The 20,583-nt window shown below is 40.8% G+C and overlaps 1 protein-coding gene across 4 annotated transcripts in view; it reads left to right on the top strand.

The window, feature by feature from the left end:
* The first annotated feature begins 1,019 nt into the window (after positions 1-1,019).
* LOC113149556 (ryanodine receptor 3-like) overlaps positions 1,020-20,583 on the top strand; it is an 85,818-nt gene continuing 66,254 nt past the window's right edge. For 3 of the 4 annotated variants that reach the window (XM_026341758.1, XM_026341761.1, XM_026341760.1), the window contains exons 1-3: positions 1,020-1,101; positions 12,886-13,005; positions 16,450-16,554. In XM_026341758.1, coding sequence (XP_026197543.1) covers positions 1,054-1,101; positions 12,886-13,005; positions 16,450-16,554 — 273 coding nt within the window. In that variant the 5' untranslated portion in view covers positions 1,020-1,053. Of the gene's footprint in view, positions 1,102-12,885; positions 13,006-16,449; positions 16,555-18,970; positions 18,982-20,583 lie in introns of those variants that run through there. The other variant, XM_026341762.1, reaches the window with a different exon arrangement.

Here is a 20,583-nt window from a genome sequence, read left to right on the forward strand (position 1 = left end):
ATGTGATATTACTGCAAAATAAACATTAGCAGCATAGCAGAACCTAAGTATACATTTGTTTTAACCAAGTTAAGTCATGTGCTGTAAATGGGGAAACTTTCTGATTTAGTTGCAGTGTCTGACACTGAGAGTTGCACTAATTGGCCACTAGATGTCAGTGATGTCTTTAGCAGCAAACATGCTCACCTGCTCTGCTCAGGTACAGTCTCTGTTTAACAGTGAATCTGACCATGTGAAGGGCACAAATGGACACTTGACTAATACAGATCGGGCTTTGCTCTAGTTAAACATCATTCAGAGTAGATTATCTGTATTATCTGAGGCAAACAGCAGCAGAAACTAAATAAATGACTGATCCAGTGTAGTGTTCAGCATCTTCAGAGTGAACCTGTAAGATGCTCCATAAGCAACAAGTGACCAGAGGTTTGGAGCATGAAGTGAAAGTTCTCCTAAAATCAAGCAGGTGGTTTGTGTGACCTAAAATGATATCTGTGTGCAGACTTGCAGACACTGTGTGACGTGGCAGGTGTGTGGTTGTTGTGTGAATGGGGAGGGTGGAGGTGGAGGTGGAGGGTGGAGTGCGCTGTGGGAGCCAACGGAGACGGAACCATTCACAACTTTACATTCAAGTCCATCTTCACACCACCATGCGTCAGACAGGGAGTCCTGCAAACTGCTGACTCAGCTGGCAAAGGGATTTCACCGCAAACTCTTCAGATTATTTTAGCTTCCGGACATCATCATCCATCACTGCTGCCAGCATCATCATCATCATCATCATCATCACCACCGGGAGCTCGTCCTCTGATGTCCCGACTCTGTCCGTCCGCTGCTCCGCACTGCTGCTGGCGTTGGGGCGCAGGAAGGAGGGGGGAAACAGGGTGGATGTGGGGGTAGGTGGGAGAAGAGAGGAAAGGAGGGGGGGGGCTCGGCCGGCTGCCCTATATGGCAGTGGATGAGCTCTATGCTAATATCGGCTTGAGAAGCACAGCATCGCGTTTCTGCCGGCAGTCAGTGGTGGCTTCCAGAGTCTGAGCAGGCTCCTTCACAGCCATGGCTGAGGGCGGAGAAGGGGAAGATGAGATCCAGTTCTTGAGAACTGTAAGTAAAGAGTATTTCATCGGTGCGGACGGCTGAGCCGTTTCCTGGCGTGCGCGTCAGTTTCCAGTCGCCAATTAACGCGTCGAGAGGCGGCAGACAGCTCGTTAATGAACTAACCGCCGATCCAAGTTGGATTTTTGTAGAAGTTCTTCGGGAAAAATAAAAATGAATCCTTCGTGGTCGGTTTAGGTTTGGTCTCTGCATGGTGTCTGCAGGGTGCCGCAGGTTGCACGCTGCACCCCGCGGCCACAGCGCACCTGTCGACAGGACTCTCGATGTGGAGAGTCTCCATGAGGATCCTGTCTGCAGGTGCAAGGGCAAAAAAAACAAAAAGCCCCCTCCTGGCTTTTCATAACATGCTCCCCTCTCCTTCCCCATCATCATCATCGCTTTCTGTGCCTCCTCACACCTCTTTTCCTCAGTCCTTCGCTGCCGTTTCTTACTTTTTATGGACCTATTCTCCTCCCGGGTGAAGAGTTTCACTAAGTTGTGCCCCCCTCCGATGACTATTTTAGTGGTTTGACGCAGATTGCTTACGGGGTCCGTGCGCTGCGTGGTCGTGCACAGCAGTTATGCCTGTAAATGATATGACAGCTTGTATGTTGGTGTGGGGGGAATATCTATGGCAGCGGTTTGAAGGCGCCTCTCCCCTCATGAAGCTTTGTGGCCCAGGTGTTGCATGAAGAAGCTGCAGCACTCGGTGATGCCTCAGGCAGCTCGCACAGCAGAGATGTCTACATGGGTTCATGCCACCTGATTCTGAATGAGACATTTGTCCCCAGAGAGACACATGAGTGAACTTTAGCAGGATATAGATCTAAGGATGTGCACCATTTGATCAAACATGGACATTTCAGGACATATTGTCTTTTGTCACAACCTGTTGGATCAAATCTGTTGCTGTGTAACTTAAATTGAGTATATTAAAGACTGTGGCAGCAGATTTGCATGTTTTAGACCATTTTTTGTGACCAAACTATGCGGCTGTAAGTTTGAAAAGTTGATTCACAGCATTGTTTTTATGCAACGACTGGTTTCCATTCATGTCCATTGGGGAAAAGTCCATTTGTACACACTTGGAGGTTGCTTTATTGTGTAATCCATCACCATTAACATCACATTGTGGTCATGGACTGCAGCTGCAATGGCAACAAACACCTGTTAACTAATGGATTATAACTCCATCAGGTTTCATTAGTGTGCTAATATTTTCATACTGTGCAGAAATAAATGGAAACCAATGGTTCTGTGATTTGTAGCTTCCGTCAGGGCTTGGAAAAGGTTAACATCAAAGCAGCAAAGGCCAATGTATCCTTAGTCTCTGTAATGTGAGTCGTGCCCCCAGAGTTGTGGATTCTACATTTCCCATCATGCAGTTTGACTTTTTTCATTACAGCCTTCTTGCCTTGTGGACTCGTGTCTTTCAAACTCTTCAGGTGGCTTTTTCTTGGAAATATGTTGATATTGAATTATGTAAATGACCGTTCTCGCTGCTGGTTTGTTGTGTCATAAGTGGCTCAGCTGGACTCTAACCACCGTGTATCTCTTTCTCGTGGCTTTCAGATGTTGAATCTATATGAAAACCCATAAAGACATGAGTGGTTGTTAGTAGCAGATGGGACCCTGTACTTAACAGCTCCTCCTATTTATGCCAGCGAGATGCTGACCCATGCCTCTCAGATTCTTCTGTCATAAAGGCATCCTGGTTATCTGATGACAACAGCGATTTCAGAGGGCGGGGAGGGGGGTTCCCTTGAGGTTCACAGAGCCTTGTTATCAAACCTCAGTGGTGAGAGAAATATGCCCTCACAGGAAGTCCTAAAATGAGAGTGTTAATTGAAATACACTGCACAACAATCTGTTGGACGTTGGTGAATGAGTCTGTGTACAAGTGGCAGGTTTTTAGTTTTGTCAGGGTCTGTTTTGTTTTTGTTCTAATTATGAGAGGACAGAATGTGGTGGAATATGCACTTTTTAAAATGTGTGAAAGAGTTTGATGTGGTTAAAAGTACAATGTAGTATACTGAGATCCAGGCATTGTAATTCAGTTTCTGCACAGATGCAGTCTCATCTTGTTGATGGTGTTGGGAAAGCTGGTGGCGATGAGAGTTTCTCTGTCACAGAAAACGGCAATGAAATACAACTAAGAGGAAGGAAACTGTTACGGCTCTGCTGCAAGATGAAGACAGCAGCCTCTGCTGTAAACGTATAGTCCCACACTGAAGCCTGTTTTGATACTGAAGATACACAGGTTTACATTTAACGCCAACACTTGATCATATGTAAGAAATGAAATCACAATACTTATCCGTGCTGAGTGAATGAGCACAATGGGTTTTCGTAGACAGCTCATTAAGGCTGCAGAAATTACATTTGGAATAAAAATGACAGGAGTGTGCTGCAGTGAGCTCAAGATCAGCTTTAGGCTTGTCCGTTGTCTTTCTCTACTGCACATCTAGAGAGTAGAACAAAATAGTATTTGCTCTTTTAATGAGGAGATGCTGCTGGGTTTATCTTTACATCAATAGCTGCACAACTTGGTGTTGTACGGCACAGGATGCTGCAGATTTAAAGTTTGTTTTGGCTTTAATTTCGGCAAGAATTACAGAATTAGTTTAATGTTTTTAGGTTCAGTGTTATCAGATTGTTTTATGGTGACTACTGTGCAATCAGATAATGATGCACAGACATAGGTTCACTGCCTTACTTGTACTTAATTACTCTATGCTCTACTCTGCATTACAAAATCAAAGCTGTCTCTTTATTTCAGTGTCCTATAATATTTTGCTTGGAAAGTGTTTTTTTTTATATCTTGTTTATTTGTTGTTGTAAAGCAGAACTGACAGCTTTGCTTTAAACGAGTTAATTGCCCTAACATTACCTTAATTAGCTAACATAGCCGTAGCTCACAACCCCACCAGTTGTCACTTCAGTCACTTCCTACAAAGGAGAATTCCACTTTTGTTTACTTCCGTCTCAAAGTATTTCATAGTATGTTCAGTGTTTAAAACCAGGTGAATTGAGGCTTGCTATCCACCAGTACCTCCTCTGGGCTTATTTGGAGTTTATGTTGTTCTGGAAGCCTTCTGCATACCAAGGCGGGGACTCTTGGGGTTTAAATTTAGCCTTTTTAAAGATGATGCCACCACAGCACATACATCTCTGCTTCCCTGGCACTAAACCACATCAGGGACAGAGCTTCAGCTGGAGCAGGACGAGACCAGTGACACTTTAACACCATTTTTATAAGGATAAAGTCGCATTTAGAAATGAGATGCTTGATACCACACAGCAGTATACAGCATTTTCTGAAGCTTAATATGTCGGTAATAAATAATAAGTGTCACTGAGCCTTCAAGTGGAACGCAGCAAGAGCTCACACACAGTTTGATAAACTTCTAGGGAGCTATTCTTTCAGCTGCCTTGCTTTTGTTTCAATTTTGTTTGAAACATTTCACTTTGTGTTGGGATTTGTAATATTTTCTTACTCTTTTTTGTCTCTTTGACGTCTTTTTGTTTCTATTTTACGTCGTCATGTGTCACTATTATGGAAATGTTTCATGTTTTGTTGTCATGTTGTTTCTGGTTGTTTATTTTTGGGAGCTGTCGTTTCCGTTTATTGTGTATTTCTGTCATTTGTTTGGTTATTTCTCCTCTTGTTGTGATTATTTTACATCTCATATTACCTGAGCCACATTCATATAAATTTAATTTGACGTTCTGATTAGACAAACTGTTGTCCTGGCAGCAAAATCTATAGTGTCTCTGAGTCATTGAGCCATTATTCCACTATGCATTAACCATATTGCACTAGTTGATGCCCTTTCAAAGTTGGTGAGAGAGCGTGTTGAGTCCTACGACCTTAAATGCACCTCCCTCGGCTTGATCAAAATTGAATGGAAAGGATTTCCTCTGTATTGATTGAGCAAAGCATCACAGGTTGTCTGGCAGCTCTGACTCTTTCAGTCATCAGCACTGAAGGACAGCAAGGCCGCTGCCATCTCCATCATTTACACAGTCCTGACGTCGAGGTGGCAGGACCCCACGTAACAAAGTGTGCTTTAGTGCTTGTCATTTGTTAATGAGGTGTGAGGGGTTTGACTGGGGTGGCCTTGTTTAGTCAAATAATAGACTAATTCATTATCTAAGCTGACATTTGTTTAAATATTTCATGAGAGATGAGCTCATTTTGCAGCTGCATTAAAATGTATGAAGGTTTGTGAAACTTTATGATGTTGATTTTGAGGATGAATACCTGTGAAGCAAATACAGACAAAGACATGTAAACCTAAAATCAACAGTGAAGTTGATTGAGAAATGCATTAGAGCAATATTAAATATTAAAAGTGCGACTTTCTTAATACTCTTCGCTTATGCCTGGAGAGAAGCTGTATGCAAAAAGAAAAAAGGTCTTCCATAAAGAAGACTTATATTTGCATTGTTGTATGTCTGCAGCTTTGAACTGGCTTTGTAAAGCTTATGAATTATGAAAGTGGTGAGACAAGGCTTTTTGTCTTTTAAGCCACTGTGTTGCCTCCAGGTTTGTCTTTATTTCCAGGTCCTATAAGTGTTCATTTCAAATATAAGTTACACTGTGTGCATCAAGTTTTATTGTTAAACGAATAATGAACTTAAACGTAACATGTGTATTTCAGTATTGATAGGCCTTTTTTCAGTTTCAGAAGGATACATGTGTAGGATTACTGTGGAGATAAAATGAGCAGCAGCAGCAGCATCAGCTTCGTGAGTGGACTCTCAACCCAAATAATTACCTTCATTAATCAACGGAGGACTGAAAAAAGGTGCAGACCGTGAGCCTCTTGGCGTTTCGAGTGTCCCTCAGGTCATTCAGTTCATTTTCATTTAATGCCAACATGCTTCAGTTTGTCGGCTCAGTTTTTTTTATCTAGTTTTTTAGAGTTTGTACATTCACTTTAAATACAAATAAAAAGTACTATACAAACCCACACGAAGATTAGATTTCAGCAGCATTTAAATTATGATCTAACAACATTATTTAACATAAAATCAAGCAGTTTTATTTAGATATGAACAATATCTGTATTAGTTTGAAGTGATGTTTCCAAGGGAACTCTTGAAAGAAATGTCTCCATAGCTGCTGTTCCAACATGTTTACCAGCTAGTACCTGCACCAGTCCTCTGCTGCATGCTGAGCAGGTTGTGTACAGTGAGTCTTTAGTTTTTGTTTTCCAAAACATCTGCATGCTGCGGCAGAAAATCACACCTGAGTGCTGAGAGTGAATCGAAATATTAAAACAGCAGGCTGAGCAATGAGATTAAACTTACTCTAAAGCTCCCTAAAGTCAAGGGCAGTCTGCAGATTTGGGTAAAGATTGTCTGTAGGTTTGTTGCTACAAGGTCACTGCAAAGTCAAATTGTTATTTCATATTAGAACCATGTTTCTGTAGGCGATATATGCACAGTAGAGTGCTTTAATTAAAGCACAGACGGAGCTCTGTTGTTGCAGCATGCCTTGCTCAAGGGAACCTCATAGTAATAAGTGAGGATCAAGCAGTCAGAGTGCTAAAAAAAGTATCCATGGATTGAAATATTGATCCCTTTAAAATTATTTTCTGACAAGTAAAGATTTAAAGATGTTTTACTTCTATTTGCTCATAATTCGCTCTCACCACCAGCATCCTTGACACAACATTTTCTGTTTGCTGTGTGCACCCAGCCATGGCAGAGATGACATCTTGTAACAGCTTTGATGGATCTGGAAACTTTGGCTAGCCCCTGCAGTGAGGGAGGGAGGTTTACCTTGTCACAGGCTGGACCCTGATGTACTGCAAAACACTTAATACTCATTGAATTTATCTTGTGCCACATTCTCTATTGACCCATAGCTATTGAGTCTGTCTGAGGAATGAAGGTTTGACCTCTGTGAAATCTATTCTGAAGAAAAAGTGCTTGTATTGTCATATTGCTGTCTTTGGAAGATTTTGCAGCATGAGACTCGTAAGTTTGCATCAAACAGGACACAGAGCAGGTTAAAACAGCTGTTGGCCGGTGGCGGCAGCTGAGAGCTTTGAGGGAGAAAATAAGGCTTAAGTTAGCTTCAGGTGAATGTCACTACTTTTCTTGGTCTCTGCACCTTCTGTCTTTCACTCTGTCACACCCCACTGCATCTTCCCTGTGTCCGCTCTGTCTCATCAGGCAGGATGATGGACTTCAGAGAGGCTGGAGCTCCGTCCCTGACCGGAGGTCTGGCCCTCCCCATTTCTCAATGCTTCTGCTGAGGCGGATGCCTCTGCCTTGCACACATGGAGGTTTCTATTATTTGAAATTGCTCTGAAGCAATATGCATACAAACTAAGCCAAGAAAATCCAATTTGTTATAGGAACACCACATAAATCTTAGAGTCTGTGATCCATGGCAGTGCACTGCAGGGCAAAACTTGCTTGACTGTAGAATTTTATTTCATTTTTTTTAAAGATAGATAAAGCTTAGATGTGAGGTGCATTATTCATTTTGACCCATGATGTCATCCCAGACACACACACACACACCTGTGCACACTGGTCTGCACACATGACTGTGACAGCATAAATGCATCTTTAATGATGTCAGTATGTAGCTCCTGAGGTCAGATACAGGATACCTGAAGTATGTATTAAATATATTTTGTCAAACAAAGATTTGTGTCTGAGGCTGTGGGCGCCTACAGAACATTCAAATTACTTTTATGAAGCGTTTTGAAAGATATTTCATGCTGTGAAATAATTCTATGACATTAATCATAGATTATAAACTATGTGCATAGCTGATTATTTTTATTTTTTATAATTTCCAAATTAAACTAGCAATGCAACTATAGAAAATATTGGAACAACCCGGACAGAATCAGTGTTTCTCTAACCAGGCAGGCGCTAATGTGTCTCATTTGCATTTAGAAAAAAACATATTGTATGCTGTCATTATCTATAATTATCTGTATGAATGCCCCATGAAGCCTTTTTCGTATAAAATATTGCTTTAGTAATAATTTACACACACAGAAATAGAGTGAATCCTTGTGTTTTCTGCTGAAGCAGCATGTTGTACTGTGGCTCCATGTTGATATCAAGCTGAATGTTAATCTGTCATATTAAATATCAGGTTAATCAGTTATAATAAAAAACTGTCTGCAGTTCGTAGAAACATTACCCAGTACTGCTACCACTGCTTAACTAGAAAGCTGAGAAACCTCTAAATAGTTTTTTATGGAGGGAGGGATATGAGCCTCTATGGAGGTCTACACTTAAAAATGAACCAGCATATTCTCTGATCCTACTGTTTCTACAAAAATACACAGGTCTTATGTTGTGTAAGTTAATTTAATGTTTAATTGTGCAAAATATTGTCTTAAAATAGAGATAAATATTATGTTGACATTGTTATCAGCTCCTCTACCTGCATTCACAGAGGAACCAGGGTCTAAAGTTCCAGTAAGTTGTTCTACCAGGTGTATATTTCTAAAGTTTCAGGAACTGGTGTAGTGGAGCCTGCAGTGGTGAATTCTGCTGATTGGTCAGACACCACTCAGCATTTGACAGTGAGCAATGGGACTGGTTTGTTTTGCTTGCTCCAATAAAGCAGTAAAGCATGATGATACCTGCAGTTGTCATTTGAATACAAATGCAGGCGGCGAGCGTCACAGGTGGAGTGAGTTGGAATAGTGGAGGCTTACTGTGTACTATTTGTTCAGTCTTCCGTGGACTCAAATGATCACTCATCTGTGGAATTGGAAGAAAAGTCCTTCAGTGAAAGTGATCCTCACTTTGTCCAACCAGTCAACCCAGAACTTTTTCTGAATGTTTGCTTAATAGTCCATCCTATAACTGGACTATTTACAGCATGTAACCTCAGATTCTTATACTAATTATGGAACCACCCGGGCATTCGTTATGACAACTTTATTCAAGATTTTAATAAAGGGTTCTCTTGCATCTTGCAGCATCAGACTTGGTATAGTTTTACTATTAGCAAGGAGTACTGAGGGTATTTGACTTGAGTCATTAGGTTTCATTCAACCCATGAGATTATTTCTACCTTCATGGCAACTTGGCTTCTGAAAAATGTCTGTGGAGCTCCAGAAAAATGTCAGAATGCTAAAAAGTCAGCTCATTGTTGCTCCTCTCCTTCTGTTTCTTGTCTTTTAATCTTTTTCTGTTTGTTTTTTAACTTCTATTTTTCACTGTCACTGCACTGTTCTCCACTGTCTTTAATCATTTTTTTACACCATCACTACTTCTCCTATTTCCTAAGGCTCCACATGGGTTTTAAATTTGACTATATGGTTGGAACATTGGAATAATAATAATGTATGTTTAGTCAGGTGCACATGGGTGAGAGATAACTGATGAATCCAAAGATTCTTTAGAACTATGATTATTTTACAATACTCTGGTACAAGCTTTTAAAAAGTCTTGTATTATAGAAACAAACATTTGGAGACTTGAGTCTCGGTGCACTGATAGTCAGCTTATCCAGCTTATCAGGTTGCAGTTGTCACACATCTACACTGCATCTACTTTGCTCTCCATGCTCTGAGCTAAGCTTCACTAAAAACACGTAGGTCAACCTGCACTTAGCACCCTGACTGACATTTATGAGAAACACGACTCTTGAACAGTCAGAGCAATTTAGACAGACTACACACTCAGACAGTGTGAACAAGGAGTCAAACGTGCAGGAATTTTTCTTTAATCTGTTCAGTTTTGAACCTTGTGAATCGGTTTTTCCCTTTCCAAAGTCCGCTTGTTGCTCTGCACTGAGCATGTGCAAAGCATGAGAGTCAAAATAGCATCGCTGAGGGATTGAACAGATTCACCTTTTCTCAAGTTCACATTGGTGGCAGCGGTGGGTGAGTTGTGGGAGTTTATTTGGCACTCGGGAGCATCGGGAGTTCTCGGGTTTCGACTGGTGGAGGCATCGAGCCACATACACGCTAAACCACCTGTTGCTGTCTGTTGAGGCGCACAGAAGCTATAGTGAGCGAAGTAGTGGGAAAGAAAGGAAAGCAAGAGCGGGGAAAGGTTGAGGGTCTTTTGTGGAATCGTTACGCATTTAGCCGTGCCAGTGGTTGTTCAAGAAAAACCCAAAGTCGTGTGGAAAACATTGTTTGTTAGAGCGGAGAACATGGGCCCCTTCAGAATCCAGAGGCATACTGAGGCACTAATGACTGGTGGGGTCGGGTTGGGAGAGGACAGGGTCAAGTTCCCCCTCTACACTTGGAAGCAGGGTAAAACAGCCACCCAACCCTCATTTACCTCCTCCTGCTGCAGGCCAGGGCCCTATACATAGTACTGATGCTGCTTTTTAGCGGTCTAGCAGATGGTTGCACTGCTGCTGTGAGGATCACTTTGCCTCAGACTCACCAGATTCTCTGGCTTGGGATCAAGTCAGGGGTGCAGCGAGCAATTGAGTTTTTTGAGAGAACGCCACGATGTAGCTGCTCTTGACTTGAAACCCAAGAATAAACAGTGTCTCCTGTGACTGTATTTATTTATAATAATGTTGGCATTATCATCCATTCTGCTCTTCCTCCCATTGCTTCAAACTGCTCAGATGGCTGGATGGTATCCTGTCTATGTTGTATTTTGATCCCAGTGCAGCTCTGACTACCTCGGCTTCTGAAGCTGCTCTATCAAAACAAGCAAAAACCCATTTCTGTTCCTACGAGCCTCAGTGTGGTTGATCTTTTTGTTCAAATTCAAGTAGACACTAGTTAACAGGTACAAAACTAGCTCAGGTTTTGAGATACACTGATATGTTTTTACTGAAAAGTGAAACAGTTTGTGAAATTGGTGACTTTAATAAGATAGTTTGGCACAAATAATCCCCTTTATAATCCTTAAGAAAGCTGTGCTCCACCTCATACAGACATAAATATAGTATGCTTTTAATGGAGCCATGGCCCGTTGGTTGCTTAAGGCTAGCACAAGTCAGCTGAAAAGAAACAGATGTATTTACTCGATTTTAAAGAGGTGACAAGTCTTTGGTCATCCTGTGGCCATATTGAGTTTCCTTATCTGTAGCATGAAACAACAAGCTGTGTTTCCTCCATCACGCAACCAGAAAAGCTGCAGCAGTGATTTGGCGTTAACACAGATGCTTTCTGCTATCAGTAATCACCTCCATGACGCCCAAAGTCGGGTGGTGGGGTATTTAAATCACTCCTGGTATGGACGGTTGTGCCAGCTCAGCCGCTCATTTACTCCACAGTGACATTTAACTCCACTGTTCCTCTTTTTATCTCAGAAAAGTGCTTCAGGGTAGATTTAGTTTGTTAAAATTTGCCCCAAAATTTAGCTGTTTGCCTTTAAAGTACAGTATCACACAATTTTCTATATTTCTGGATAAATATGGGATCAGACTCTCAATTGATCAGACTCTCAATTGGTCCTAAAACTAGATAAAGGGGATCTAATTAAACAAATGCGATGAGAAATACACACATGCACTTATTAATTGTGCAAAACAAGACAATTTAACAGCAAGTAGTGTTGCATGTTTCCCATTTGTACACATTCTGCCTGACGGTCATCTGCTGGAGTCCAAACCGTACTACTAGAGCACGTTGTAGATCATATTTATGCAGAAATAGAGATTTCTGCAGGATTACAGATACAGATTTGTTCAGTGCCCTTTAACTAACTAGTTCCAGTGTGAGATTTCACACAAATAGCTTTGCGTTGCTTGGTAAATTAATTTAAAGTGTCATATTGTTGCCGGAGAACACAGACCTGATTCTTTACTGTGAACAACTCCCACATGTAGAAACCAGATAGACAGAGAACACAACACGTAATGAGCTTTTGTTGCTTGAACTTTTACATCAGCCATAATCCCTAGAAAATTGTACTTTGGTTTATTAAAGACACTTTTTTGTTCTTTTTCACTTTATTCCTCATTTGCTATTTATACATGAGTGTGAAATTACAAATTAGAACCACAGTCTTCTCCTTTTGTTGGATACTACAGATAGCAGTGAATGCTTCTTAAACATCTGACGGTATAATGGGATTCGCTGAAAACCCCATGAATTATTTTCTTCACACAGAGGCTTTTACTGTTGTTGAAATTCTGTCAGGGTCTGTTATCTCGCCTCCTGAGTCTGTGGGTGCTGTACAGCCTGTATCTAAATCTACAAAATTAATACTGCTGCGAAAGAGGTGGGAGCCAGAACCATGGCAACCATCAGCTCAGATTAGTGTGGGACGAAAGATGGCAGGAGATGGCACGCAAACACACACACAAATCAATATGTGTGTGTGTGTGTGCATGTGTGTGTTGCCACCTTCACCATGACAGGTACAGATGTTCACTTGTCGGGTGCACTGATTGAATTCAGATCTTTCACAGAAATACTCGAGGCTGCGTAACAGGTTTAGAAATGATACTACAGCTGCTTTTGTTCTCACTTCTATTGATTAATGCACTGGTTCTTCTCTGCTGCTGAAATGAAATGTTCATTCTAACTTTACTTTATTCTCAGTTTATCTGTTAGAACATTTTAGTCCCATTGTGCACGTTTCATTTAATTTCCATGAGATTGCCATAACATTAGCTGAGGTGCTATTTCCCCTTTTCAACATGTGAAGTATTATGTGAAGGAGGAGTTTTGTATTTTATTCCCCTTGTAAGTTTCTCTCTGCATGTCAAAGGTGCATCTCTGGCATCCATCAGTATAGATTATTTCCTTCCTGTCTGTTCTTGTTTACGTTGGATAGGTCACTGTCAAACATGCTTGGCTTTAACGCCTGTCTCTCCTTTGGCAGGATGACGAGGTGGTGCTCCAGTGTGTGGCCACCATCCAGAAGGAGCATCGTAAGTTCTGCCTGGCGGCTGAGGGACTTGGAAACCGCCTGTGTTACCTGGAATCCACATCTGAAGCGAAGGTGAGGATGGAACACAGCTGCTTTAGATATAGTGGAGAAACAGCAAGTCAGCTGCAGTTTGGCACCAAACACACATCTATAGCAGAGAGAAAGCAAATGACCTTTCAGCTGGGGCAGTTCTCTCTAGATGTTTGCTTCTGAAAATGACTGAAAGCTGGTGCTGACCTCTGTCTTTCACTGTATAAATTTCTCTTTACTTCATCTTTTATGTGCACATGCAGTGGTGTCCTCACAGCTGTTACAGCGACGCATACCAAACTATTGCTTGACATGTTTAACTAGATTTATTTACTATGTGAACCATTAGTTTTAACCATGTGAACATATCCAGCAGGGGGGCATTCCTGAAACGTAATTAACCGAGTGCAGCTTGCTCATCTTCTTGGGACTGGCCCAGATATAAATATTCAGACAATTTAGTAAAAAAACAGAGTGAAGATACTGTGTTAAACACAAAAAGTTCTATTAGTATCTGTCATGTTTGTGTCTTAAAGTTAAATAGAAACACACATTAGTGTTGAAGTCAGTTTTATTCCTCAGCAATCTCGTTCCCGATGGTGTAAATCAAAAAGACACTTTAACTTAAAACAGACCATTTATGCTTTGGCTCGTGAAGAGCTTTCCTGTCAAATAAAGGGAGTGAATTAGAAAACTCGCATTCTGCACAGGCATTTTGGTGCCAGCTAATTGGATAAAAACAATCTCAAGATGGATGCCTTGCTGAAGATGCTGAGGGTAAAAAACACCCCCCTACTGCTGCAGCGACCCGGGTTCAGTTCCCAGCTGCGGTGGTTCCAGCTTGGCCAGAATCCCAGCGAACAGTTTATGGGGTCAGTTAGAGTTGGTGTTCCTGCACTGGTGCATCCTAGTGGTTGGTTATGGAGCCTGGCAGATCCATCAGTAATAAATCTGATATGTAGAGGATGATCTTCACCACTGTAGTTTATGATTGTGACTGAATTATGTATTTGCATTTTGCTGCCTGCAGTGGTGTAGCAACACAACAGAGCTGCCTGTCACATTAACACACACACTGATCACAACTATAAAGCTCTCCAGCGCCAAGTGTAGACGTTTTTCTTAGATGTTAGAAGTTCCAACTAAAGCCGGATCTAATTGGGTCACTGAGCAGTGACAAAAAAAACAAACATGTTCCAATACTTTTGCTTACAGGAAAAATGGGTGGGTTTAAAGAAACGGTTCTGTCTTCTAAGTCGTGTATTGGATCCTGACGTAAACACCTGGAAATAAAAGCTGGAATCTTGAGCTTTCGTCTCATATTTGTCTTTGGATGTCAAAGTCAAATGTTTTTAGTCTACAGCAAAAATAAAGGAACTGGCCTCACGTTTCCATTACTTTTGGAGGGAAGGGTGTCAGTGAGTTTGAGGACAACACCTGCAGAGCACTAGCAGCCCATCACACTCCTTTCACCTTGGTAGCAGTGATAACTTCAGGCCTCCTTGGGTGTGAAAAGTGGCTGAGTGTCGAGAGTAGTGGCTGTGATTTTGCAAGACGGGAGGGGCTGTCCTCTGCTGTCTGATCTCAGGTGTTGACACCTCATTTCCCAGACTCTAATGAATCCTGGCTGCCTGCCGTTGCTGGAGAACATAATAAGGCTGAGGTGAAACCGTTCTGAGACAGAGTTTTAGATTCAGTGTGGTATTGTTCCAGATATGTATGATATACTGACATGGCACACTGTTACTTTATATTAAGGTTGTGCCTACTCTCTTCTCTTTTATAAGAACACAATATCTTATTTACAATAGAGGATACAGTGGCATTGACATCACCTCTCATAATGATGATAATTAGTGGAACACAAAGCTATTCCCAAAATGTTCAGTATATCTTCCCAATGCATTGAAGAAGTATGATAATTGGAAAATTGTAGAATATTCTTAAGAGGTGTAAGGTCTGCAACAGGTTGCAAGTTATCACTATGGAAGGTCGTATGACACCATGTGTGTTATGTGATGTTGGAGCTTCTTAAAAGCAAAAGTAAACATTCAGCCGACCATGTCAGAGTTTGTGGTGCGATAACTAGATGGGGAGATAACGGCTAACCTACTTTAAAAGTCTTTCTCTTTGACTTCTCCTGGATTTCTTATCTCTAGCAAACTCTTATCTTGGTGTAAATACAATTAAATGATTCATATCTGAGTGGACAGCGTTTGTGTGCAGGCTGTCAAATTTAGTGTTTCAGCACACAGAACTGGACACATGAACACCGTGGTGTTGAAGGTTCCCATGCATGTTTGTGTTGGGTTACAGGGTAGCGCCATTCTCATTATCACCCTGCAACCCTCCTCTCTGCTCACATTTCTCACTTCGCAGCAGAGGTCAAAGGTCAGCTGGTTGTGTTACTGAGTCAGGGCAGGAACCCAACACCTGAAATCATTCCTCATCCTCCTCTGAGTTGGAGAGAGAAGAAAATCGATGCGTGTTCTGTGAAGCTGGCTATTGTTATAAAATAGGAGCTAAACCGTATTAACCGTGTGTTCTTGATAATATCATAGTTGTTGCAGGATCAACTGTGTGGGTGGTTAATTAGTTTGTTAATGTGTTATTCATCTGTCATGTCAGCAGTGAACTGCTTATCAACAGTGCCATCTAGCACATCAAAAAGTGAATTAATCTTTCATACTTTGACCAGTTGATGCAAGTAATGAACACGCCCCCCAGGTCTGACTGCATTTAAAGTGTTAATTCAGATGTGCCACCTTTTTCTAACTACCTAAATGAGTATTTCAGATATACTCTACATACCTTTAATTCTATTCTATATTCTCTCAACATGTGTTCTTTACTAAGTGGAAGACAGATTTGAAGCCCATTAGAGCAGACAGCCAAGCCACTCTGCTTGCTGAGGAATAGCCAAACTTGTTATTGGTCTCTGCAGCTGCAGGCTACACACCTTCTGACAGCCCTCCTCGTAATCCCTGGCACTCGTTAGCAACATAACAGGATGGCAAAAACGTTGCAAGTCATCAGAATTATTTATGAGCACCGGTCTTCACTAAGCAGATTAATAGTGTGTTGTAGTTGTATGCCAATGTAGATGAAATGTGAAATCCTTTAGATGGACTGTCTGTGTGTGCATGTGTTTAAATCAATACCAATATATTTATTTACTGAAGCTTCCTGTTATTAAATAAATTCAGTTTGTATAGGCACAAGAAGGACATTTGAGGAACTGTTTAGCTCTGTATATTGCAGATCAGAGAAGTTGGGTGTAGCTGCTTTTCTAAAAGGCCACACAGGTGACAAAGAATGCAATAATAAAGTCAAAGTTGAGGAAATTCAAGGAGAATGAGCTACAATACAATTTTAGTACCCAGGAGCCATGTCACTGTCTCTAATCGTTCTTTTTGTCTGTACCTTTTGTCTTTCTCTCCACCCCCTCCTTACCTTTCCTTCTCTTTTTGTCCTTCCATCCTGCAGTATGTTCCTCCCGACCTCTGTATTTGTAACTTTGTGCTGGAGCAGTCCCTGTCAGTGCGGGCCCTGCAGGAGATGCTGGCTAACACTGGGCAGAACAGTGAAGGGGTGAGTGCCTCCTATTTCCCACTGACACCACATATCTTTGTCTCATGCACATGTACATGTACAATGTGTGGGTGAATCTAACACATACTTCAACTCTTTCTGTCATCTTGATCGCTGCAATTTAAAATTTATACGATTTCCCTGTTAACAAAATTTACCTTTAGGCATTTTTTATTGAATGGACTTGAAAGGACGTCCCTCACACATCGCCTGCTTAGAAGGATTTCTTAGCTCAAATACAAGAAAATGTCCAGTCATGATGTTTTTGCTCTTGCTGTCCCAAAATGTGGCATTCAAATGCTCTTAGGGTTTTCCAGGAACACACCATTACAAAAGAAACAGCCCTTTAAATCAGATTTTAAAATCGGTTCTTATTAAAACACAACTTTATAGAATCAGTCGTCAAAATTTACACCGATCAGCCACAGTAAAAACTCACCTGTTTACTTTAATGCTGCGGTGGACTGTGGTCAGCACAGCCCCATAGACAGCAAGCTGTTATGCTCTGTGGTTTCTGACACATGTTGATCTTGGTTAGCATTAAATCTCTCGTGCTAACCCCTGCCTACAACAACATTAAAAACCACCTGCTGGTATTAATGTTATCATGATCAGATGGTTTGATTGTAACAGCTCTCAGACTTTGCAGATGACAACAGTAACCAAGAAGTAGCTCACTCTGCTACATGAGGTAACATGAATGTTTGATGAATCTGAATCAAAAATAGTGTTGTAAGTCAATAATTTTGAATTGACACTAAAACCTGACCTTGATTATTATTATTATTATTATTAATTTACTTAAGCTACAAATAAATATTGATAACAAAAAGCTTGAAAGTCTTTTGCAAGATGCATGATTGACTTTTGCTCTAGGCAGGAGAACTTATTTGTTTGAGCCTTTTGAGCCTTAAACTATAATTTAATGGATGTATTCTACTGCATTGACCATAACAATGTGTATAAATGAAAGGAGAACCAGAAACCCTGTTAATTGTTGCTGACTGACAGAGCACATTCGCATAATCTTCACATACTTAATAGTTATTTTTTTCTATATAACTATTTGAGTCAGTAAAATCCCAGTAGCATTTAGAACAGGCAGAACAAGCACTACTCCAAACTACTTAAACACAAAGAACTGTAATTTAATTCCAAGTAGAGGCTGTCTCTTTCACTTTTCTGTAACACGTTCCTGTTTTGTAAATAGAGATCAGAGGTCTCTGATAGTGAAAATCCCTTTGAGGTCAAAGAAAGGAGGGAAACTATCTGTGAGTTCACTGGTGCATCCAAAGCCTTTTCTCTCCTCACCCTGCACTCTCTTGATTTATGGTAAACAGTGCGAGCCTCTTCCTCCCAGGCCCGCTCCAGCTCCCTTGGCATGTTTATTAGAGCAGGTAAGTAATCTTTGATCGAGCAGAGACTGTAGTGCCACAGGGGTGTCGTCGATGGGAGTGAAGCACTCCGTGGGTTACGTGTGGACTGTAAACCCCTGTCAGATGCTCATATGTATTCTAATAACAGTGCTATATTCTAACAGAGTCATTACATGTGTCATTTAATCTCATCATCACCCAGCACTTACTATAGATTCAAAGGCAGAGGTTAACATGTCATGTCATTCTGAACCCTCTTAATATGTTTTGGGAAAAACAAAGAGAAAACAGCACTGAACTCTCAGTCAAATTGGGACAAACAAACCACCAAATGTGTAAAAACTGCATTTTTATTTTATTTATTTATTTTATTTTTTGTATTTTGCATCTCTGTTCCACCTGGATACACATGGTCAGTGTTGCTTTTGAAAGCATTCCTCAGTTTAAGGGCTCCATTATCATTATTAGCCACTACTTAAAGAACAACAGACCACTAGTATTCCTGGAGCAGAGATGACAAAGCTGTGGTAGCATGAATCACTGTGCACTACAGCTGTAGCAATTAGAGGAACCTGGGCACTGCACAACATTACAGTGCTATTTGCAAGATGAATTCCCACAAAATCCCGTAATAATGATCCAAGATAGCCCAGTTGTGTGCTGTGCTAGATGACTCTGGCTACTACTGTACTGTACTGTACCTTCATGCACTGATGCACAGATGGTTCTTTATATTATCTATACCACTTGGACCCTCTCCTCTGGAGAATTAGGCCGGCATTGTTGTTAGCCTGGGTAGCAGATTTGTTTTGTGCTCAACAGTGTAACAGTGTTGGCTGGCCTTGTTTGGCAAGACAACATGATGTTGGCTACAGTACAAACTCTCTGGTAGCAAGGCTAATAAATCAGCCTCATCTTCCTTTCTGCAGTTAGGGTCCGTTTCTCTCTATTGTTGGTCTCAGATTTGTGTAATTGACTGCCATACATCCAAATAACACATTCTTTTTCATTTGTATTTGTGTGTTGCTAGAGTGCTGACCATGAAAAATGGGTAGGTCCATCAATTCATTCATCCATCATGTTGTCAGGGTGCATGACCAACATACTGACTGCCCAACCAAAGGGTTTAATTTCCGCACTTTCACTTGAAGCGATGCCCATTTCTTGATTGTCATAAAAGCAGAATTTATAGCTTGTACAGCAGAGTTTATAAGTGTATGACATATACTGTGTCATGAAGAGATTTTAAGCTAATGAAAAAAACGTTTTCATTTTTCCACCTCACCACAAATTGAGCAATTTGATAGAATACATTTATATCAGGGTAGACTCCCTCAGGATAGTAAATGAAGCTTTTGCCATTATCTCTCATTCATATTCTTTCTCCCTCAGCCATTGTAGAGACAATCAATTAGCTTGTCAAATATGTCTCTGCACTTTGACCTATGACAGTCTTAAAATAGACATCTTCTGATGCTGTCACCTTGTACCCATGGGTCAAATGTTTTGCCTGGACTCTTTGAAGACTACTTTGTGCAAGTGTGACAGCGCTTTCAAGTGATCGTGTAAGCTTCTTATTTGCTTTAAAGCATTCATGCTTTTTTTTTTTTTTTGCTTTTAATGGAATAAATTCAACCTTTAATACACACCTTAACATGTTTGTACTGTCAGAAAATACATCCATATGTTCATTATCGTTGCTTATTAAGGATAATATTTGTACCTAAGGATTAAAAAAACCCACATGTTGGCAGAAAACTCACTTTTTTGTTTGGGTGTGCTGCTCTGTTTTCTCTGGGTTTGGTCTCTAACATCCATTAATTTTAAGGGTCTTGACATGAGGAAATGTCCTGAAATCTATTTGATTTCAGAGTGTTCACATGTAGCACTGTTGAGCAAAGATGCTGTAAATGATTCACACATAATTTATTTTGGTATTTGGATAGATTTGAATTAACTTTTCTTTTTTTCTCACTGTTATGTACTGTACATCACGGTGCCCCTTATATTTCGATAGACAGTTTATGGAGTACATGTAAAGCAATTCAAGCACAGCCTGTCTCGGACAGAGGACATTAACTATATACATGAGAATGAATATATCACATGATACTTAGCAAATGAGTATGGCATGATTCTCTGATACATGGCCTTTAACGATTATTAGTGGTCCATTTACCATGCTCAGGCTGTTCCATATAAGATAAGCTACAGGGATACGCATTTAGTTTAATTAGTTGAACTCTGACGTTATGGTTCTGGCAAAGACTGAGCTGACACCGTTTAATTCCTGTAAAGTCACGCAGGCCCTAAACATAAGGATATAGCAGTGCTACTGAAACGTCGGGTAAATCAGATGACGTATAATGATCCCAGAATATATTTATCAGGTAAAGCCAGCTGGACTAACTGTTCCTGAAATGGGCTGGTAAAAAATGGATTTGAGCAGGCTGTTATAAATCTGGTTGTTTATGCATGATTAGTGTGGTTTACACCTACAGAACCTGGCACTGTTTAAAAGCAGGTTAGGCTACTTTAAATCAGCATCTTGTATCTCGTAAATACTGTACCATTGTATCTGTATAAACTGTAAATATACTTTTACAAATCCAATTTAAAATCAGAAGTACTTGGCTTATAATTTAACTGCAGA

Source organism: Anabas testudineus, chromosome 24 (assembly GCF_900324465.2).
Source record: "Anabas testudineus chromosome 24, fAnaTes1.2, whole genome shotgun sequence".
NCBI lineage: Eukaryota > Metazoa > Chordata > Actinopteri > Anabantiformes > Anabantidae > Anabas > Anabas testudineus.